This window comes from Pocillopora damicornis, chromosome 8 (genome assembly GCF_964200805.1).
Source record: "Pocillopora damicornis chromosome 8, jaPocDami1.2, whole genome shotgun sequence".
NCBI lineage: Eukaryota > Metazoa > Cnidaria > Anthozoa > Scleractinia > Pocilloporidae > Pocillopora > Pocillopora damicornis.
In genome coordinates this window covers 22,177,326-22,201,154 of record NC_142677.1, presented here as the reverse complement: position 1 = coordinate 22,201,154, position 23,829 = coordinate 22,177,326, and the positions used below count along the sequence as shown (strand labels likewise).

The 23,829-nt window shown below is 37.2% G+C and overlaps 2 protein-coding genes across 7 annotated transcripts; both read right to left on the bottom strand.

Moving 5' to 3' along the window:
* Positions 1–22: 22 nt before the first annotated feature.
* On the bottom strand, positions 23–8,364 carry LOC113678865 (transmembrane protein 39A). Its single transcript, XM_027195783.2, has 8 exons — positions 7,927–8,364; positions 7,520–7,700; positions 5,079–5,162; positions 3,536–3,690; positions 2,860–3,187; positions 2,098–2,282; positions 1,730–1,850; positions 23–1,196 (listed from the first exon to the last, which is right to left on the bottom strand). Exons 1-8 carry the CDS (start codon positions 8,100–8,102, stop codon positions 981–983), a joined length of 1,446 nt encoding a protein of 481 aa, XP_027051584.2. The 5' UTR covers positions 8,103–8,364; the 3' UTR covers positions 23–980.
* Positions 8,365–9,887: 1,523 nt separating this feature from the next.
* LOC113678929 (G protein-coupled receptor 161B) lies at positions 9,888–23,517 on the bottom strand. 6 transcript variants are annotated; one of them, XM_089214910.1, is made up of 3 exons: positions 16,255–16,438; positions 13,444–13,550; positions 9,888–12,110 (listed from the first exon to the last, which is right to left on the bottom strand). In XM_089214910.1, the coding sequence occupies exon 3, from the start codon at positions 12,021–12,023 to the stop codon at positions 10,998–11,000; it is 1,026 nt and encodes a 341-aa protein (XP_089071036.1). In that variant the 5' UTR covers positions 12,024–12,110; positions 13,444–13,550; positions 16,255–16,438; the 3' UTR covers positions 9,888–10,997. The 6 variants fall into 6 exon arrangements, with proteins under 6 accessions (XP_089071036.1, XP_089071034.1, XP_027051650.2 ...); XM_089214908.1 differs by lacking the exons at positions 13,444–13,550; positions 16,255–16,438 and adding an exon at positions 23,379–23,517; XM_027195849.2 differs by lacking the exons at positions 13,444–13,550; positions 16,255–16,438 and adding an exon at positions 20,615–20,769.
* Between the last annotated feature and the right edge of the window lie 312 nt (positions 23,518–23,829).

Sequence of the window (23,829 nt, the reverse complement as noted above, 5' to 3'; positions counted from 1 at the left end):
CCATAACGACAGCTACTTCAAGCACCTTTAAAGCATTTTTATTCTATAAATTATCAGTCACATTAAAACATACCTTGTCCTACAGTTACTTCGACGTAATGGAAGTGCAGAAATGCGATCAGTTACAACACATTGGGCAAGCAGGTCGCTATAAGGCGGTTTCAAAACACCTCTACGTTGATTGTCTCTCGCGAATACCGAAGATCACAAAACAAGAATATTTTCCTATTCCCTCTACCATTTTTTTGTCAGCTAACTCTTCCGGAGGGCTGTTTGAAAACGAAGGTTCTCAAGAAATGCAAACTCCAGAAATAATAAAAATTATTTTCTAGCCAAGAACTTTCATTAACCCTACTTGATTGCAAAAAAATAAATAATAAATAACTTTGGAATCGGTATCTAAAGATTACTTGTAAGGAACTACTGGAAACAATGAAGAGTCCTCTCCCATGTTTGGTTCGACTTCAAAACCAATACTATTAGCGCAAAAAGCCTTAATGTGTATGTTGCAGAGTAAGTATCTCTTTTCATTCTGAGCTGCCATTCTGAAACCGGCCAGCCAACGGCGGGGTCTTGGGAAGAAGTGACGAGAAGGTCGTTCTCCTTAGTCCCACTTATTCTTTATCGTCGCTAGCCCCAGTTTTCGCTCGTCCCTACATATCTTATGCCAAGATGCTATGTTTTCTTAAAAAGAAGGGACCCTTCACCAAAATGGCGACCAAAATTTGAAATTTATCACCAAGAAAAATAACCCTCGCAGTAATAAGGACAGAGTCCGAACTGTATGCACGGTAAATTTTCCGAGTCAAACCAACCCATATCATCTGAATAATAACTGTTTGAAATTGATCGTAGATGAAGACCCCTAAACGACTGGTGGTATAAAATCTGTATGTACCTTTGCACCTTGCCCAATAAGTTGTACCTAATCACATTTTCGCACTTTGCACTGAATAAAGAATGGCTCTATAGTTAGGAACTTAAGTTCCTGTTCTCTCTCGTACCACAGCCTGAAGTGCCCAGCGATCTCGGAAGAGCCTGTAGAGAATCAGGTAATTAAACGTCAGGAGCCCAGTGACCGAGAGAAGCTGGTGCCAAGAGTGGGACCTTGTTATCATAAACAGCTGATATAAGACAAGTAACAACAGAACTGCTGCCATCCAGTTGACGAGTCGCAAGGGAGATTCGAACATGAACTACAAAACAAAGTTACTGCGCGTCAGTATCGATAGCAAATAAGCTCGCTAATAAATTTTCACCAGAAGCCATACAGTTATTATTTCCGTCAGCAAAAAGTACACATGAAATACCCAGTAAACAGGCTTCGGTTGAAAGGGTTGGGAAGGACCTGACGTCGACTGAGGGGGTGGGGGTGGGAAATGGTGAGAGCCCCCCCCCCCCAGCTCTTTTCTTCCCGCGTGGGTGGGGAAGTGGTGGGTGATGCAATGTCTTCGGTTACCCTTTTTTCGGCAACAAGTTGTTTTAAGGGGGTGGGTCAGGGAATTCAACCTACTGAGAAACTGCTTTTGGATCCATTCCGTAAACAAAGAGCAATAATGTGAACGTATCAACCAGCACCGCTAAATGACGCTGATCTACAGTTCTACGGATGGGAACAGTCTTAACATAGAATTGCCCATTTCAAAAGAAAATCCAAAGGCAGAATGAAATAAAGCCAGGCAAGCAAGCAAGCAACTTGCTGAATAATTCTTAGTGTTAAAATACTTACGAAAAATCTTCCATGATGCGCGTCCCCTGGGATTGCAACATTGTGAATACCGAGCGCTCTGTATAGAAGTTTACCATGCCGCACCAGGACCCCCTGAGGCCATACCGTTAATGCTGACCATCTAGGGGTAGTGACAAAAGATACCGATTATCATGTCAGCGATTAATATGTTAATTAATAAAGTCGTGGACTAACGGAAAGAAGTACATAAAGCTTAAAATTAGCTTCTTGCTGATTTTCTTATTTACTCGTTCTGATTTGAACTTACCGAAAGTCCATCAGGTTACAAACCACACTTTTAAAAGAGCTGCTGCGGAGGTCATCGGATTAAAATGACCAACACATCTTAATATAAATATACAACTTACACATGTGGAGTGTCGCGGTGACCGCAGGGATATCTCTCCCATCCGCCAAGATGCAGTGCACACTTATGTAAAGCGTCACAATAATTCAGCGGTAACATGTACATCATTAACATTAGCAAACAGCTCAGCCAAACGAAAAGCGTGTGCTGACAAGCCCACCACATGTCGTAATACACATAATGTTGCTGTGAAAAGATCAAGAACTTATATAAATATATCAAGAAAGATGGCAAATTTTAGAAGGCAGTCGTCAAATGGATAGTTTTTTTCCCTTTTTCTTGAACGTAAAGAAAACAATCTGAGTCCCCGTAGAAGCAATCAAGCCGCAGACCTCTGGATTTCCCGTTCCATCCTCCAGTACTGAGATGCACAGACCTCGCAGATAAGCAGGCCATATTCAAGGTATACCTGTGACAAACGTTCTGCATACTACTAAAATGACGCCGTTGTCAATTCCAAAGCATATTTCAAACTTCAACAAGTACCTACTCTTTCGGACAAATGAAGGATTTGCAAAGGACAGAAATCATATACCGGTAGCCAGTTTTTCTAAGGGCCGATAACTCGATCCAACAGATAAATTGCTAACGGAATAAGTGTAAACAAAACGTACAACGCTATCCACCGGACAGAGATTTATCCATCGGATAGCGTTATTTACCCTTCAAACAACCTTGAAGAGGTTTGCAGAATAATTAGATAAAACACATAACTATATTCAACTCGTCACTGACCATCACGGAGTCAAGTTATAATCCTCACCTCTGAGAACTTCATCGGAATAAACCCAACATAGTAAGCGCATATGAGTGACTGAAAGAGAACCTGTTTGATCCGAAGATTAAAATCGGTTCTCAGGCATTCTGTTTCGTATCGCACTGCATCCGGCGGCAGTGAACATGGTTGAGGAGCTGGTAGTTCCTGTTTAGAATTTCCGTTCACCATTACACCTTTAGCGTTCAGTAGGCTGCTCTGTAGTAGCTGTAGCTGTGATAATGGGCCTAGCTCTTGGTGTGGACTCAGTTTAAGCATTACTTTATTTCCCTGGGGATCCAGGGTGAAGCCAAACGTAATTATGTACATCACTGACCTGGAGAACAAGAAAATCTCTATCATTAAACACTTAATGACTTTTCCGGAGAAAATAGTTTGGTTCATCCAATGAAAATAATTGATGGAAAGTTATGTTTGCATAAAGGAAACAGCTCTAACACAAAAACAAAAAACGCACAGAAAGCTTCCACATTGTGCACAATTTCAATCTTCATTACCAAGAAGACAATAGTCATTTCATACAAAAACAACCCTTAATCAGAGAGATATTCAAGGAAGTTCTCTTAATCACTTGTAGAAAGGAAAATTACTCAAAGATATGCTTATCACTACATAAATTTCATCCAAAACAAAGACATGAACATGATATAGTTATAATACTCACGGGTAGCAGAGAAAAAGGCAATTTTGTATACTGTTTTGCTGAATAATTCTCCATGACAACCATACAAAGCTTGACACAAGTGATAGAAGAGCCACGCCCTTCAGGAAGAGGTTAACACAATACTTGACAGTGTATAGTACTTCCGAGGCTAGTGTCTGTAAAAGTACAAAATAAATAAACAAAAATCAGGGATATAGAATGGATTTTCCAATGGGGGTTCCAAGACTAAAGTTTTATGGGTATTAAAACACACACTGATTTGAAGGAAGGGGTTCACATCAATCCAATGATGCTCGTCACTCTTAGGGGGTCAAGGTATTTACCACTAAGAGTGACTAGCATCTAATCCCTCCTAACAGTACCATCACAGAACCAAACATTTAAGTCACAAGAATATGAATATAAATATGGACACAACCCCCAACCATTGATATTCTTGATGGTTAAACAAATTCTCCTTGTCAACGACAAAGGAAATATACAGAGAACAGTATGGAGAGTATGCATACCGACATTAAGGTGTAAAAGGTTAGAGAGGGGAAGAGTATTATTTTGCTTCAGCTCAATTGGAGGTTAAAATTTGAAGGGAAAAGTTTTCAGCAATAAATTCAGGTCAAAAATGGTTGATTTAAAGCCCAACAGGCTACTAGTCAAACTCGCTCATAAGAAACTTTGGTTGACCTTTAACCCCTGAGAGTGACAAGCATCTAATTTCTCCTTACAATATCAACACTGAATCACACATAAATGTCAGGAGAATAAAGGCAACTATCACCAACTAAAAAAGCTCCTGATCATTAGACAAATTCTCCTTGTCAGCACATTAGTAAATGTACAGAGAACAGTATGGAGAATATGAATACTGATGTTAGGGTGTAATGGGTTAATAGGAATATTCCTGCCTTCTCCTGTTCACCCACAGAGGAAGGAAACCTACTGCAGAGTTTGAAAAGAATTACTAGTTCCTAAGAAGATTGTTGTGCTATATCAGTGCACAGGCAAAAGACATAGTTGAGAAAGACTTGGACGTAACATGGAGCTTATGCAAAAGTAACAAAACATCAGTGGGAAGTTTTTTTTTTTTGGTCCAAAGCCTCCCAATCCCTTGATCCCTAAGAGTGACTTCCAACTAATTTCCCCTAACAATATCACCCCTGAATCAAACATTACAGTCACACCAGGAAAAAAAAAGGAGGAAAAGTTTTCAGCAATAAATTTAGGTCAAAAATTGTTGATTTAAAGCCCAGCAGGCTACTAGTCAACCTCACTCATCAGAAACACTGGTTGACCCTTCAACCCCCAAGAGTGACTAGCATCTAATTTCTCCTTACAACATCAACGCTGAACCACACATAACTGTCATGAGAATAAAGGCAACTATCACCAACTAAAAAAGCTCCTGATCATTAGACAAACTCTCCTTGTCATTACCTTAACAAATGTATAGAGAACAGAATAGAGAGTATGTCTACTGGTGTTGGGGTATAAAGGGTTGATGTTTAGACAAATATGCATCATGATTATGCAATTCATCTACAATTACCTGTCCAATTACATTCCACGCCACTCTTCGACTCAGGAAAATGGCAATGAACCACATAAGGTGGATATCAACCATGTGAATATTCTGCCATGAAAAAAAATAATTTCTTAGTCAAACTAAAATAAACACTGCAACAAATGACTTCACAACTCATCACAAAAGTGATGAAAATTGTAGAAATATGAAGTTTAACCCTATTTATAACAAATGTGGGACACAGATACATATAATGCACTGTAGTAACAGCTGGAAAATTATAGTTACAGTTGTCCAAGTTTAAGCCCTGTTCAGGGACTGCAGTGCTTCCTAGCTTTGTATTCACTGTATTGAAAACATGCTTACACCCAAGAGCAATATCTGTACATTTGACATTGGTTAGTGACTGTTTCATCTATTTTTAAAGACTGATTTTTGAAAGCTGATAACTAGCTTAAAACAGACTCCTCATGACAGATGTCTACAGTTAGCAGCATTGTACAAACAAGTTACAAATGGCATTAAAATAGCAAATAAACTGAACAGAATGACCTAACTTTCCCAACGAGACAAAAACTAGCTACTTGACTCCTATGGCAAAAAAAATCACCGCAAATCTGAACAATCAGTTCACATAACCCAGACTTGTAACAGTGAACTAACAAACAACTCCTTCCCTGATTCTAATGAAGACTTCAGCTCAGGTTGCTGAAATATCAGTCATTGCCATCAACAAGAATTCTTCCCTAGACTACTCTCACCAGCACGACCAGATGACAAAGTTGACTTTTTCATTAACCCTATGATCCTTTAGAGCATCAGGCATCTAAATTCTCCTTACAATATCACTCCTGAATCAAACATATAGGTCACGCGAATAAAGAAAATGATCCCAAACTAAAGAAGATCATGACTGTGAGATAATTTCTCATGGTCAGTGCTTTTGGAATTGTTTAGAGAACAGTTAAGAGAATATCCATCCTGATGTTAAAGTGTTCTGGGTGAACACGGTAACATTATTTCTAAACGTAGTCAATGTGTAAAATTTTGAAAGGAGAGAGGACTAGCAACACCTCTGCACCTCTGGAGAAGCCCGCTAAAAAGGCCTGAAATCAATATTGAAAGAAAAGGTTTCAGTCACTTTTTAAGTTTTTCCTATTGTAAAAAAAACATTAAATTCATGCACTTTGACAAACCCACTTTGATTAATGTGTCTTAAATTTATGTTTTACACTCCCTGAGGTGAGCATGAAACATTTTTATTCAAACCATAATATGGAACAAGTTTTACACCACTTTGTAGAATTTCCACCTCACAAAAATACCAAAACATGAAGCTTTGACCATTCTACTCCCACAAGTAACAAAGACAAAAGTTGTCCTTACAATGTCAATACAACATCAACCAGAAAAGTTATGAGATCAGAGAAAAATATTACTTGGGGGATTATTAGTTGATCCAATACCAAGTTCTCCAGATTTACAACAAAATAATTATATGGCAGAGAGTAACAAGAATTACTAATGCCATCTTGGGAGTGAAAAGATTTAAGACCTATCCTTAAATAAAACAATTTCCTACCCATGAAAAATCACCAGTCACCATAAAAGCAGAAAAGTTGAAACACTGGCTAACTCATTTTTTGAGTCCATTTTCATCATAAATTCAAGAACACTAACAAGACTTCAGTAAGTCACCTACTGGTAACTAACATTAAAATTCTCATCCCCAACAATCAATTTTCGTCACACTGGGAACCAGCTGATTATAATTTTGGAACTACATAACTTTAAAACTAAAAGAAAGAAACATCTGCTCCATAAATCTTCACATCCTTGAAGCTACATACATCAAAACAGCTAACCTGGTGGAGATCAGAACTCAAGGCATCTGACCCTTTGAATGTTAAGTCATTTCCTGAACAACAATATACTACTCATGCGTTTTATAAGTAAAATGGTAGACCAAATCATTCATCTTTGAAAAAGAAGCTCACATATATTATATTTGACAGGTTCAAAGGAAAAGAACAATGGCGTGTTGTCTCCATACCTACTCCAAAATTAGCATCACAATTCATTTCCGTCAACTACCCACGGGGGGATAGGCGAATTAATAATAATGGTATACCGCACAACAATAATCATTTTCGTATTTTCAAATCTACCGATGTACAAAATACTCGAGCGTCACCCCAACTGGCTATTTCTGACAAGAATCGAGCGAGCGCTATTTTTAAAGGTTAATTTTTAGCTACTGCTTAATAATCAATGAATTGGAACACCTGGTACAGAAGTAGGGAGATAACCAGTTTGTAAACTATACACGGGAATGGAATAATTATTTGAACAACGCTAATTTTTGACAATCAATTGATTTTTTAATGGTCGAGAGAAGTCGATATATTGTACCATCATTCATACTAAGAACGGAATTAGAGTTACTCAACATTAAGTGCACCTACCGTTTTGTAGATGTTGACATGCTGAAGAACAAGCGCGCTGACAAGATAGCAAAAAAATAAAATTTCGAAACCCATTGAGGTAAACGCAGGCAAGTTAGGATGAGGATAGTGGTACAATGGAGGGATCGTCAACAACGAAGAGATCGAATGTATTCCACTGGTAGATGGGGGCGATCCGTTTCTGTGGAGAACAAATGAATCGAAAGCGAAATTTAGCGTTCATTATGCAGTCGCGCGTGCCACTGGACACATGTAGTTAGGTTTCATCAAGAATTCTTCTTCGCACGGGCAATCAGGCCTTCGATTTCTGCAGACGTTACACTCTAAAATAGAAACGAATGACTTTACAAATTGTAAACAATATTATCGAAGAAAAGAACAAAGACTGGCTACAAGATAAAACTTACCGATAACCTCGTACAGCGTTTTGAAGACTTCGTATACTGGACGGGCAACTCGCCTTGACGGTGACAAATTTTCTCCCTCCCGGCATCAAACGACACAGCCACAGGAAAATATGATCCAGAATGGAAGAGCTGGCGACCAGATAGAGGATGAACGGCCAAAGTAGCGTTCCAAACATCTACATTAACGATCTCACTCCTTATAATGTTTCTTTATTCTTCTCACCACAAAGTCAGCCGTCTGCTTGAACTCTTTTGGAGATGCCCGCTGATCATATAAACGCAGTCTCGCGTAAATTCTTGGAAGTTCCCGAAAAATGCCATTCAAAATGTTTAAAATGTTCAGTTAAGGAAGTTTCAAGTTGTTTTTCTTCCGAACATTCACTTCTTTTAGGCGGCGATCGAATTGAAAGTTCCTTCTAAATCCGGATTTTAAAGCGTAATTCCCTAGTGATTAGATTCAACTTGAATCACGCGCGTCTCACAAGATTTGTCTTTGTATGGTGAACAGGAAGACACAATAGCACACGAGGCATTGCTGATAGAAATTCCATATAATAAAAAACCACGATGCTGCCTGAGTCAAATACGAATCTTGCATTAAAAAATGTCCACTCCTGCATCATAAATTTTTCTTATACTAGACAGAAGTTAGTCTACAAATTTATGTTGGATGATGGTTAGGGAAGAAGTGACTTAAAACGATCGGCTAGGGTTAAGAATCTAAAAGAGGCAAATGGAATGCATTGGATGTCTTTTTGTTTAGCAGTTCAGCTAATCAATCAGTCGACGAGATAGCAGGAAGTGCCAAAAGCCACATATAATCAAGAATCATGATAGTGTACGCAATAGTCGGTGGACACGACAAGGTTCGTTTTCAAAAGAGTGGACTGGATCCGACTAACACGCGCACAGTACGTTATGAACTGTGAGTGTGACGTCAACTTTCACTTCAACAGTTTTGCAGAATGAAACAAACAGTGGGCTTAGGGTGAAGAGCGAAAGTTTCCTCAAAACATGAAGAGTAAGGCTGCGACTGCAGCGCTTTCACTTCCCTTTTTGTTCAAGCTGAAAAGGTAAGATTTTTTTCATTGTTGTGAAATAGTAGAAAGAGCCTGTTGTTATTCTGACATATACTTCTCTCTCATCTATGAAGCTATGAGAATTCAAATTCCGTGGATTATCGTAAATAAGGGTAACTTTCCCGGATAAATTACCCTGTTGAAAACTAACCTTGTTTCATTTCTCAAAACTATTTGGTACCAGTTTTCCAAAAGGATTTTTTTTCGGCAAAATAGCAAACAAGTCTTACTAATTTCTTCCCGGTAAACAGATACTTCTCCTGTTGCCATGGTGGTTTTCACACGTGCGTGCGAAGTGTGTGCGTACAACGGTCAACCGCCTCGTGCTTTTCTGATCTATAACATTCATTTTTAATTCACTGGAAATAATTGTAATCTGATTGGCTCTCAGCTGTGCGATTTATTTACGAATTGCACTCTCTTTTCTCCAAATCGCTTCTTTTTCCTAGCCCATGAGAAAGCAACATTACAAAAATTCAACCAATATGATTCCAAGACTTATTTAAAGTAACCAATCAAATTTCAGGAAAATAGAAGCCCAAGAAGCTTTTATGTGGCAAATTTGGCTTTCGTACCCACAACATTTTCGAGCAATTTTGGTCCAAAATCATACTTGTGATTTCAGATCATGTGTATGATTTCCGACTAACTTGACCCACCCCCCCCCCCCCTCCTCCCGCCCACTCAGTTCAATTACCATTACACATCGACTAAAGATTAGACGTTTGGGAAAAGGGAAATCCCCGGTCGTTTTGAATTTTCCTAAAAACGAAAAAGGAGTCCTAAACTAGGAAGGTAGGATCAACCCTTTGTGTGAAGATAGGGCATCTGTATGATAAATCTGAACGCCCATTTCAAAAAAAAAAAATACGCCAAGAATGCTTTTGTTTCTTCAATCTTTTTTTTTTAATTGAATGCGTTAGGTTCGTACAACTTAAGAGTCGAACACTTAAGTTTTAATGACAAATAAAAATCAAATAAAGACTCCAAAATTAGAATTAAAGCGGTTCAGACCAAGCAAACTGAATTTAAAAAAATGGAAAAAAGTGAGCAAAATGGAGAAAAAACTTGCTTGAGTTAGCCTCGCATAAGAAATATTTAGTATGTGTAGGAGAGAGGGGGCTGGGGTAGGAGAAAGATTTAAATAAAATTTGGGAGAGAAGAGAACACAGTTCTACTTCGCATAACTAGCTAAAACGAATGATATTAAGAAACCGGTTAAAATGTAGTCTTTTCATTAAAAAAAAAAATTACATTTATGGGCGACTGAGGACTCCCAAAGGGGAAAACAATCTATAAAGGTCTTATGAGCATACTTAGTTGGGGAGTTACTATACAATTATCAGAGCACTGAGTATAGATTATAGACAGGAAACTTTGTTCTCACATTTTTAACCGATAATTTAGGTCTAATACATGATCTTGTAAGTAGTGTCCTAAATTGCTTTTATACCTCTCAAGTCGACGAGGTTTCCCTGGCAACTAATTTAAATTTATGATATGAAAAGTACTCCTTTGGAAAATCCTCCCATCCAAAGACTGGACGAAAGGACTTTGAACAAGGACACCTGTCGAGGGAAAGCTTGTCCAGCGAAAACTTTGGTGGTCTTTTTGAAAAGTCTGCTTCATTCATCTGAATGGCGTGCTTCACATTTCTTTGGTGCCCTGTGATAAAGCGTGCGTCCAAATTGAAGCGAAATGCATGGAGGGAATTTCTTTGGCTAAAGCATTTAAATTACCGCGTTGAAAATGTTACAAAATAAGTATTTCACACTTCAGCTTCCGTTCATCGATATATGAAATACTCGGGGAGTTTGGAGAGCAAGAGAGTTCATTATGAATTTCTTGAGGCGAAGCCGAAAAAAACGCTAGCTTCTTGAGTGCTCTCCAAACTTCGTAGGAGATTCTTGTATCGATGGACGTGCACCCCGCATAAAACAATCGTTAATGCTGATTTAGAATTTTTCCAAACAGAATAGAGATATCCTCAGATTAGGACGACTTCCGTGATGATATTTCCGCTTGTTGGATTTTGTTCGCTCTGATCTGAGAAAAAGACCTGCGCGTATTTGTCCAAATAGTTTTAAATTCTCTTTTTATAATCCTGTTCAAGTATCCGTATAAATAAGGATTTATAACTCCCGTGGAGTAATAAAGTCCAGAGACAATAGACTGTAGTAATTCCGTCCCATAATTCCTTGTGTGTGAGGACCACAGGTTTACCACTATATATGGTGTCCAGGCGATAAATAACACTCCGACGATCGAGGCCAATGTCAAAGCTGTCTTGATATCTGCTCTGAGGGCAGAATGCGGCTTGCGCATGCAATATTGTCCCGATATGACCGCCGCTGACACTTGTGCACCAAGTTCGGGCTCAAGTACTGCAGCCATTTCCCTTTGACGCAATGCCTTTACTTCGCGGGCGATTTGCTTCGAATGACGTAAAGCTACTCGCAGTATACTGATGTAAATAAAAATAATAGAAACCAGCGGCATAAAGTAGATTGTAGTCATTTTGAAGTATGTAAAACTAACGGATATGTGGTAATTGGATTCGCAAAGCCACTGTCCAGGGAAAGCATAATAACGACTCCATCCCAGAAGAGGATAACACGCTGATAACAACGCATAAAACCAGATGAAGAATATGCATAAAACGGTCCTGTTACGGGTTACCCAGCCTTTGTATTTCAGAGGAGTTAGTATGGCTAGATACCTGTCCATGCTAACTGATAAAAGCGTCAAAACTGAGACTGCGCTCGTAGCATGTTGGAAGAATCCAATGATGTCGCAGCCAGTTTTACTCACGACAACGTAATTACTTGCCGTGGTTGCGATGCTGAATGGTAGTAGAAACAACGCCACCAGAATGTCATTGATGGCCAAATTCACAAGGAAAATACAGGAAGGAGAGTGAAGACGCCTCACTCTATAGATAATGTAGCAGATTGCAGTGTTCCCAATGACAGTAGACACGATCATAAACACTATCACCACAACTAAACCCACAGCCATGGTGATAACTTGTCCTAGCTTTCCATCATCAGTCAGTGTCTGTTAATATTATTGAATCCTTCCTTTCTTTAGAAACTTATTAGAGACCTGGTAAGAGAAAACGGAAACAGAGTCTCACATACACTTCGCTGTCACTGAATTATAAATGACCCGCTACAGAGCAGATCTGAACAATAACCCGAACCATGGAAATAAAGAATGGATAAAACAATACGAGATAACAAACAGAATCTCACCTTTTTGAAACTGTCAAAGGAGAATTTATCATCTCCTTTGAAATTATGGCCGGAAGAGCTAGCGGTTTTTTAACACTCAGTGAAATAATTCCTATGCCCTTCGTTTTTAAACCGACAACTAAGCAGGCAATTTAAATTATATTTTCCAGACTTTTCGCCTCACGAAAGAACGTTGCCGGCAAAGTGTGCACCAGGTTAATTAAAGCACAGAGGGTAGTTTTACAAAGTCCAAACCTTAGGTTACTAATTGAACATTTACATACGCATTCTTCCTCGGGTACTTAGGAACGAGAGTCGACAGAAAGAGCTGACCTTGTGGGAGAGAAATTTTCTGGATTTGATACAGACAAATAGATGCTTCTTCATCAGCCAAAAAGTGGTAGTTTGGCTTTTGGTAAATGAAATTGTTTGTTAGATGATAACTGGTTCGTGAAAATTTCTTAACAATGATGAATGTCTGTTTCGGTGTCGCAAAGAATAATGAATTAATTGTGCCAAAATAATGGACACTTTTGCATGACAAAACGCATTCTTTGTGCCGTATTTTAGTTTCCATTGAAGATTCCGTGCAATTCTGCGGCGGTTTGATTTTTTATCAAGGGCGCCTACAAACATAAATATGACCAAATTTCCAAGAAAATAATTTCTCCAGAAGTCCCATACGATATCTAGAAAATTACGCAAGTAAGGGAGAATGATTTGTCCGCGATGGAAGACTTCGTTACTGAGGACTTCCTCAGGCCTGGCAATTCTGTTTCATAAATAGCAATTTTCTTAAATTGTAACTCCTTGTGAGCACAATCTTTAAAGAAAATTATTTTGAGGCAGTTGCAAACCCTTCAGCCCTTAAGCTTGTAATCTTCATTTCAGAGGCTTTTCTTCTAGCATAGGTGGACATTAGGTAACAAAAGAATAGAATTTCTTAGCTTCCTCAATTATTTGACGTCTTTCATCTAAGCTTTCCGAAAAAAAGATAAAAGCCAGTTAACACTTAATTGCCTCCAAAATTTCTCAATCTGTTTGCTGACTGCATGCCTCAGCTCTCTTGTTTTAGTGAGCCTAATTATTTTGAATAAAATTGTCTTTTGGTTTGTCTAGTCTTTAGAGAGTTAAATTGGCCAATTTTACTCTTCCGATCACTTAGTTTTTTAGCAACGGCTTTCTTTGTCGCAATCCGATTTTACCTCGCTTTGGTCTTTATCAGTTTATCTACAGATCAAACGCGCTGTAGGCACCTTCTTCCTTGTGTCTGACATTTCCAATGTTGCTAAGCTGGCGACGGTCTATCTCTCTGAGGAACAAATAAAAACAACACAGGATCGCCTGCGGAAACAGGAACAAAGCGCTTACGCTTTCATATGAAATTTTCGCTATTTTCACTGATGAATTTAAAAAATAGTTTTGATTGGGAAAAGCCGGTCCGGTTTGGAAAACTTCCGAATAAAAATTAATCAAATTTTGCCTGAAGAGTTCAAAAATCCTCAAACAGTTGATATCCACGATCTCACACGAATATTAATTCAGTGTCTTTTCATCCGAACACCTGTCGTATTTCATAATTTTTAGCCTCGAATATATGTTACGACCTAAATGTGGTGCAGAAATGTTAAGAAACAGACTTACAAAGCAGTTTTAGTCTGTAGGAAGTTTTTTTCTAATGAGGACTAAAAAGGTCTACTTTTTCCTTTTCCACGCGCCACAGCTAATCCAAATTCGAAAATTTCAAAAGTTAAAATGTTGCATTTACATGAAACCGTCTGAGTTGCACTTTCGACCTCTTTGAGTTGTGGAGTCTGCTTAGTTAAATTTTGTCCTCCAATAGCTATCGCATCACGGCAAAAGCATGCTTATCTCTGTAATGTAGGTGTATAAAACAGTTAACAGTGTTGCTGAAGGTTTTTTTGTGCGCAAAGCCATAAATAGAGGAACCGCAGGTGTAATTAGCACACACAAAGCCACCGGCCCCGCTATGAAGTTGTGGATTAAGATTATATCCTCTGATTGTAGGGGACAACAAATGTTTATCACACAGACCTTTCAGCAATTTTATTAAAAAACCACTAAACGAAGAAGAACATTTAAAAACTTGGTTTCTTTTTCAACCTGTCGACAAAAAATGCTGCACTGTTGAAAAATTTTTTTTCCTAGAGCTTTTTCGGAAAGTGCTTTCCTATTAGAGAGAAGGAATCACATCATTTCTTCCCTATAAAAAAACATTTGATCATAATAAATGGGTGATATTCTAATGATTCATGTTGAAGTTATTGCACTTCCTCGTCAGCCGGAAAAAATTATTCAATATTTGGAAAAACCAACAAAGTATTTGATAATTAATTCCTCTCATTGTTTACCAAGGATTATTTATTCTACCAGAAAAAGACTAGAATATTCCAAAATGAGGCAAATCCTTCCCGAAAGTCAGGGACTCAGTCGCTTTTAAAAGGAATTCAACGTAGTATTTGTGGTAACATTGGTGTACATTTGCCTGCGTGAAGGAGGTGTTATCCTTAGAAGGACTAGTTTAATAGAATGCTTGTTTAATGTCACTGATATGAATGGTTTTAAGTAGTATTTGTTTAGTACATGTAGTTAACGAGAAAAATGGCGCTCAAGTCGTTGCAATGGCTTACATTTCGAAGCCTGATTTCGTTGAAATGAAAAAGAAAACGGAGAAGTTAACTTGCTTTTTTTACGTATTTTTACGATATTTCGTGATGTTAACCTCCCCAAAAATGAACTTATGGAAATAACATTTATCAACGAATATTATATGCGCCGCTGTGGAGATGAAGTCAAAGAAAATGTATTAACTCACCATGGTAGGTAGATGCTCGTTAAGGAGAAAAAATGAAACGTTTTTTAGAGCACAGACTTTTTTTCTACCTATTAAAGTCGTAATAGAACTTTACGTGTTAATCGAAAGGTATAAAACTCCAGCTCACAGCTATTTCTCATATTTCGGTGCATTTTCAAGAGTGTTTTTTTAAGTAATTCGTTCCGGAGGGACTAGTTAAATGGATGAAAACTAAAGCAACTAATCTTTCACAGAAGTAGGAAGAGAAGAATAAATAACCGAATTTTGAAATTAATTAAAGTTGACAGTAAAGATTAAATATTCAAAAATAGACATTGCAAGCTTCAAGTCAGTTATTTAAACAAGCTCAAGCAACTCAAATTAGTGCTGTTTCCTTTTTTTCTGCATGAAGCTTCGAAAATGAAACTTTGCGGGTCAACTTAATTTTTTTTCACTTTACACATCGATTTTAGAGTGCATGACTAACAATTCAGCGCGCCGTCACCACAACTTATTGTGGTGTAATAAGTAAACAGAATGGCCTTTACTTTTCTCCCAAAACACCAGGTGCTAGGGAACGAATACAGCTGAGTACTGATGAACCAGCCTTTCTAGAAAGAAGAAATATCTACTGAAGCTTGATCGGCAAAATCTAAGGGTTCCGTCCCGGTCGTTTTTGCTTATTGACATCCAGTCTCTATTCCCGTTGCTTTTGAAGGTGTTTGCATCTTAAATTTTAGCTGAGTTAAATGCAAAATACAAAAAACATTTTGATCAGAGAGTAAATTCAAATTAATGTTTTGCAGACGCTACATAATTTGTAGGTAGGTGGCAAAATTGTCGCCCCGCGAAAAATAGATACCTCTAAAAATTAATTGCCTTCATCAATCTTAGGTAGAGAATATCAGGAATTCTCGGAGGCGTTTATTCCCAAGGGAAACTAATTTTTGAACGGGATACGAAATGTTAAAAAAATAACACCGAGAGTGCTGAAAATGTTTAATGAAAAAGAGGCTGGAGTACTCACCTCATCAGTTAGTTTTGCTGTTAGTCAGAGTTTTTCTTAAAAGAGAACTAACTGATTTTGGTCAGATTGAAATATTAAACGTATGCGCAGGACGAAATAGAAACTTCAGGCAAGACACAAATAATTAAAAATCAACCTTTAAATAGCAAATTAACTGCTTCAAAATTTTCTTACCGAGTTGGGCTTCAAACTTGCAAAATTCAGTTTTAGATCGAAAATTTCCTCACGCAAGGAAAATTCTTCGTCGAAGCTCGAATCGCCCTTGGCATTCGACTGGTATTTCAATTAGCCAGTGCCTCCTAAACATAATGGTTCGCATCTTAAGACCCTTGGAGCTTGTGAATAACTAAATTGGACTGCGTATAACGTACATATCCGGTCAAATATAGCGCTCTCTCTTACGGGTTATCTGTCATGTAAAATGCATTTTCATGTGATTGGTCCTTTTTATGTAAAATACCGGTTCGCAGGAAGCGAGAGGGGAATTAAATTATGTCATGTCTAATATTTAGCATGAAGAAGAAATAATATGATTATGTAACGAATGCACATGTAAAACAACCTCTGTCTATTGTGAACTTTCTTCAGGTCATTAAGGAATTAATTTATATTTTGGAGCTCACTAGGGGGCTGAACTTATGTTTCATTAAAACGGTTTGTTACTACTTTGAAAGGTTGGGGCGGAAAATGGGTATAAAAAGGTTTTACCGATCACAATTAACTCCACTGCTCACCATGTAAGGATTAAGATTACCTTTTCCGTTTGGGATGAATCACGATTTGCTGCCAACAAAGCTTAAGAAAAGTCTGGCAATCTTCGTAGAAATGGCTTTATGATTATCGTGCAATGAAGATTTTTGGGGGAAGATTTGCGATTATCAAGTTGTTATCTTATAATCAGGCGCGAAGAAGTAAGACCTTAATCGCACATTGTCATAACCCATTAGTAAAGCAGCAGTAGAGTACAAAAAGAAATATATCTCTTCTTGATCTGCTTTGAAGCTGATAGTTGATGTGTCTTTATTGGCTAAACTTATTAGACAAATAAATGTTATGTTGCCCTGGTGATAGCATAGTTGACGCATGCACTCATCTTGATACTGTAAATGTTGTTTTCCTTCCCAAAAGTAGGACTTGTCAGCTTTAAAATCAAAGGATTAAATAGCATTTGGCTGTGATATTCGCTGGTATATTTAAATCTGAGCCTTAAATTCTTAACGAATGGAATACCAACCGATGAATCACTCATTCCACAAGAATCTTGGAATTATCCTTCGCAAAGTCAAGATGTTAGCAGTCTGGCCCTCTATCGCAGAATGATTCCCAACTGAACATTGACGGGTTATGACATATACGACGAAAAATTGTCAAATACTAATGAAAAAATTTTTTGCACGATGCTCGAAAAGTTCGCTTGTAATTTACGAAACGTATCTGATGAGTCTCTCGGCCGAGACGAAACGCCGCGTCATACCAGCCACGATATTTTTTCACAAATATCTTGCAACTTTTTACTTTAAATAAATTTGTTTCCACTTTTTTTAACGGTATTAGGCATTCACTTAAAATAAAATGTCCCCAAAACTATTCAGACTGATCGAATCATAATTGTTTTAGATTGAGATATTAAGACAAAATGTTTACATTTTAAAATTGTTACAAGTAGATTCCATTTTGTCCTACGACTGTTGAGCAATGAGTCACAGATGAAATCCAAATCCTTTGGTAAGGAAAAAAATTGTCAACAAACCACAGGCGGGTGAAACGGTCGTGGAACTGAGATTGAATTAGGCCAAATTTTTTATTTTTGTATGTTTTTGGCAAATCTCAGAACTTTAAAAGTATATGTTTCCTGAAATAAGATGGTAAGATGTACAAAAGCAATTATTTATGGGTGGAGAAGAGATATCCTTCTATTAATTACTGGTTGAATTTCAGTTTCCTGTCGGTCTTTCGATGTTCTAAAGCTCTTTTGTGCCAACAACTGGAAAAGTTAATTAGAGGTTGTGTGATTAACACACACACACACAACCACACTTGGGTCGCCTTTTGCGGTAACAACAAGTTCTCATTAAGGCGTTCCTTACTGTAAGTGATACGTTAGCGATAAAATACCCTTGGAAGCATCCTTGCTTCGGTTGAGGAGAGATATGCTGGTGAAATGTGCGATTAACGTACCTCTTAGGCCTTTCATTTTAAACTGTTCCATCCCGTAAGCAAGTTCAAGAGTTTCCACTTGGCATTAAGACGCCTCAGCCTGTGTTTACGAATTCTCGCCGAAATATTATTCTTGATCGAATTCGATTGAGGGTCCTTCCACATGCAAAGTTATAGATACGATATTGGTCTTCTGGTATTCATTTAAAACATTTATGCGATGAATTTACGTGTTTTGTGAGGACCAATATCTTATGTCAGGATATGACATAAAGAACACTTACGAGAGTAAAATTTGAGAATAATCACCGCTCACTTTAAAACCTGAATCAGATTAAAATTGATCTTTTGTATTCACGCACAGAAGTTAAGTCCGCTCTCACGATTCCTCGTGTTTGTGTTCCGTCTTGAACTTATCTGTGCGTGTTTGGATCGTTTTACGTCACTCCTATTCACATTAAATATTTATTGTTTGTTTTGGTACGTTCCTATCGCCCTTCCAGTGCTCTTTAGCTTAAAAACCTGCCAAAATCACGCGAAAATGGTGACTGAAATGCTATGAGTATGCGGTTGTATTTAGTTTTTTTGAAATGAGGCAGCGCTGAATTGAAATAGGTGCTTTGTCCAATTATTTCCTGTGCGGTATGATCTGTAAGCCGCTGAACTAAGATTGTTTTCACGGGGAAAATACCACCGTATGATAATATGTAAATTTTCTCTTTTTGACGTTTTACGTACAACATTTGCGTGGTATTCGATCGAGTAATCATATTTTTCAAGCTTCTCCATAAAATTAAAGATAAACTTTCATCTTGAAAACCACACAAGTGCGTTTTTAAACACATCTTGAGTAACTTAACGCAACGCAGTAGAGTAAGAACTTAAATCTAAATCTTTTCGCGTAGCTAAAATTAACGGCTGCAATCAAGAAGCACACATTAAACTGTCAACTTGAGACCAGCTCATATTTCATTCAATCTATGGAATCCTTCTTTTCCTTTGTTTTGGTGACAAGCTAATGTATCTTGTAAGAGAATAATGATGGAAATCGTGCAAAGAAATCTATCAAGCTTAAAAGCTCATAGCCAGGGTCAAATGTACATGATTATCGCAGTATGATTCCAAATATATATCATTGACCATCGTGTAGTTTTGATAAACGTGAAAAGGTTTATAAAACGTGACTAACTATTGCCTTTGGAATACGTTCCTCCATTTAATTCTGTATGTCAAATACGTTTCATAGAAAAAAATGTTTCAGAAATTATACATCTCAGAGCCGATATAAAAAGAAAACGCTTAGGGGCATGTTAGCATAATTCTACTAATAAATTAAATGTCAGTTTAAAACTTAAAGCTAATGCCTTCAGTACATTGAAATGAGTTTTCATGTACGTTTCCTTACTAATAACTTAAAATTGCCGCAGAAAAAACCCAGACAAAAAAAGAGACAGAACATAGTGTAAGAGGCTTTTTTCCTCGATGAGGTTCGTCCTAATCAATGAAATATGACAGCGCAATATTTTTTGTTTGCCAAAATTATTTACGCGACCATACTGTAATGAAAAAGACACCAATGAAACCATTAGTTTTAACTTCCTCATAAACAAATGGCTTGTCAACGTTTCATTATTTTGCTCTAAATTTGTCACGGAAATATATTTTCGGAAAAGCGTTCAAACCCAAATAAAGAAAGGATTTTCCCCCAAAAATATTAAATTATTGGTTGTTCCTCTTCATTTTTTATCTTTTAATTATACTTCGTGTTTAGCATTTTAGTTTCCCACAAATTATTTTGTTCTTTGGTTTCTTTACACATACGTACAAAATTGTGTGGATTTTCAAACCCTATCTACGTTTTACGATTTGTCAATGAAATGTTCTTCAGAACGTCTTGAAATTCTTCTTTCATTCTAAGAAAGCGTAGATAAAGCATGTCTTTCAGCGCCGCGACAAAATTTAGTGTGAAAACCTTATTGCCGGACGCCTGCGATTCGATAGCAAAAAACAGAAAGAGTAAAACAGAGACAAATTTCAGTGTACCACAGTGTTAGAAACAACTAGTGGGAATTTTACAATCTACGTTTTCTTTTATTTCAAGAAATAAGTAAAAGAGCTCTAGTTCTCAGATATACGACTGATTATCGTAATAGTTTTTTTTTATGTAACACACCCGACTATTTTTGGAATAAAGTTTTAAATATGCCAGAAAACTACCTTGTTTAGATCCTCTGGCCCATGTGAATAAAAATACCATATTTGTTGTCTAAAAAGAATGCAATTTTCAATATTTGGCTTCAAAAAGTTCTCTACAAGAAATATTGACACACTGGCAACATCAAACGTTATGATATACAATTAAAACGAACCAACATACCTTAAGAACTGATATGTACACCCTGAAGCAATCTTACTTACAAATTGATATTTCAAATTTCGACTCCCAGGTCGTTTGGCTGACTTTAATATCTTGTGAGCGAAGTGAATAAGACTCCTTTCAACCGACAGCCGTATTTGTATTAAATTTACCTCGTTCTTTGGGTTTTGACGTCAAACCTGCAAATGTCTGTTATTTACATGAAAAACCCTGTCATTGTTAATAATAGAACATGTTTTTTTTCTTTTTTCAATCTTGAGGCGACACTGTTCTGTTTTTAGGAGAATGGCGAATGTTCCCAATCAGAGCCACAACAATACTTTTTATTAAGAGGCTACCCAATTTTAGTTCAGCAAATTAATACTGCTCTTCCTAGGAAGTCACGAAAGGTTCATGCAAGGCTGCAGTTTTTAGGAAAATTGATTGAAGAAAATATTGCAAGAGAAAATGTTTAGTAAAAACTGTATAGAACACTTAGGAGACAACCAAAGGTACACCTTTTTTATGGGTGTTTTTGGAGTGGAGATTCCTCCATCGAATAATGAGGGGACTTTTTTCCTCGGAAAGCTTAACTATTATAGAGGAAATGGCAACAAGAATGGCTAAAAGGGGGTTAACATTAAACATGTGTCAATGTGGTTCAACAACATTTCCTTGTGAAAACAAATAGAATATTTAATCCTTTGTATTACTACCGTAATTACGCAGGCCTTGTGCTTTACCATTGTATAACCTGTCGAGCTTGAATTGAATGTCATTAATAACTTAAAACTCTCATTTCTATTTTACCTGCCTGTAGGCAAAGATATCTACGAACAAGACTTTCTGATTCCGATCGTAAGGATAAAATTTACAACGAAGCGTGGTTTTTGCAAAACTAAAGCCTTAACAAACACCTCCACATTAGTCATAACAATTTGACACACGATTATTGCAGAAAATAAAAAAAATGTGTTGACGGCTTTGTTACGTGCTGAGAAGGAAAAAAAATGATTAATATAAACGAAGCCGCTTAGATACCGTGGAAGACGTTTTTTTCAAAGATTCAGAGTGACGTAATTCCAAATGTAAATTAACAATAAAACGTATTTGAACCATCTGAGGGAGTCTTTATTACGCCCACGTCAAAAATAGGTTCGACTCTATCAGCCAAACGTAAATTCAATTCTTAGTTAAGATTGTTTTTTTGAGCTGACTCCATTTTATCTAAGTGCCCGACCTTGTTATTTTCAACAGTTTTCCACCATTGATCAAACATCGATGACTAAATCGGAGCGGGGGCTATATTGAATTCTTGTTTGCGTTACGGAAAATCATTTAAGTGAAAGGTATGTTTTTGCTTCTGGTCTGAAAATCCTCCATTATCTTCTTAAGTTTCTATAAAAGAACTGAAAAAATTTCTGTACTGTTGTAGAAACATAAGACTCAAAATTTTCTTAGTCCATCATCTGTGATAAGCAAATAAGTTGTTCGTTTGTCACTCGCAGAGGGATTTTTGAATTAAACGTCAAATTGTTCAAAATCTCTCTTAACGAGGCCAGAAGGTCCTCACGTTTTCGTGGGAGAGGGGCAGATAGGAGTGGAATGGGAGGAGGGGAGTCGTCTTATTCCGAACCAGAAAACTGGTGAGAAGATTTGGCTGTTTGATCTTGGATAATTTTTTCGGAACTTCGAAAGCCATCGTCTTTAACTGAGTAAGACTAAGGTGCAATGAAGAGCCAGTCAAAGCTTCCCGTATACATTCGAAGAAAGATTGATAAAGTTTTTTCTGTTGGATAAGTACTTTAATTGCTCCTACGGAGGGCTCTTGCACACGAAAAAAGCGAATAACGTAATGAGTGACGAGGTCAGCCGTTTGGGAATAGCTCTCTCAGATTAAATGCTTTCAAAATAGCTATGACATAATGTGAGACTCAGCCACAGACTGTGTATTGCAACTTTCTGGGTGCTGCGATGGCAGTTCTTTCTCATTCGAAAATTTTAATCGCCTCGCCCGTAAACACCTTTTGCCGGAAATTCATAAAAAAAGAGTTTCCTTCAATCTCATAAATTTTACACAGCGTCTATTCTGTATATTTCTCTTCACTCAGCGATAGTAAGACATGTGAATTAATTCTTGTGTTTATTTCAGTAGCTACCAATCGAGAAAAACTAAATTCACTGCCCTAACATTTTAAGCGGGGCTTAACATTATGTCATTAGGATTATGCCAGTTGGTGAGACGTTACGAACGCGAAGGGACATGTTTTTTTTGACACTCTGGACGGTTCTTCCAGACGCCAAAACCTAATATTTAGCAGGAACCTATCAATTTTTGGAATTTTCTTATGTCAGGCTTCCTATTTTATACAAAACTAAGCATTCATGAAATTTACACCAACTCAGCTGATAATAACACCATAAGCGTCGATAATTCCTAGATTTTCTGAAGCAAACATAGACAAATCAACGTAATGAGCGAAGAAAATTTAAGATTGGAGGAGAGATCTTAAATCCCTTTAAAAAAACACGGCTTAGTAAAGCTGTAACGTAGAAAAGGTACAGTAAATTTAGCGAGAAAAGGTATATGACCTTTGACAATCTCTGTGTGTTGGTAAAGGATCCTTGTTTCTTGTTCTTTTAAAACACTGTTTGGATCTTCATGGCTTAATGAACCCATAAATAAAAGAAAGGCACAAATGAAATCTCAAGTAACCAAGGATTTCAGCTGAAAAAACCATCTTTTATTTTAAGGTCAGCTCACATCAACATAAAGGTAACTCACCTGTAAATGGCTGAACCAAATAAAGATTAATTTTCCAGTCTTAGTGCGCTGGCAGAGTTGTTGTTTTCACAGCGGGAAATGTCTTGGAAATATTAAACATCAAACAATTTCAGTCAATAAATTCACCTTCTTGAAGAAGATCTCTTTGCTATTGAAAACAAAATATAATAAATACATTTGTTTAAATTGACAGTTTTATTATCTCATTTTGTCATTTATGTTATTCATGACGGACGATTTGTGAATTGCTAACATAATTAGAAATTGCCGCCTTATTCCTCTGCCGCTTGTTGTTTGCGACTTGCATTCAGACGCCGGGTCACGAAATATTAAATGAACGTTGGAAGTGTTGTAACAGTAACACTGATCTATTATCAAGTACGGTCTTACTTTAAAGGATTTGAAAAAAAAAGGGAAAACTCTCTTTTAAGTCCAAACCTTTCGTTAACAA

Excerpts from the sequence above, each read along its gene's own strand:
- LOC113678865 (XM_027195783.2), bottom strand. The coding sequence starts at position 8,102 with ATGTTTGGAACGCTACTTTGGCCGTTCATCCTCTATCTGGTCGCCAGC. Across the intron at positions 5,163-7,519 it reads ATGTCAACATCTACAAAACG|AATATTCACATGGTTGATAT; the intron begins GTAGGTGCACTT and ends TTTTCATGGCAG. Across the intron at positions 1,851-2,097 it reads CACCGCGACACTCCACATGT|ATGGTCAGCATTAACGGTAT; the intron begins GTAAGTTGTATA and ends CACTACCCCTAG.
- LOC113678929 (XM_089214908.1), bottom strand. The coding sequence starts at position 12,023 with ATGGCTGTGGGTTTAGTTGTGGTGATAGTGTTTATGATCGTGTCTACT.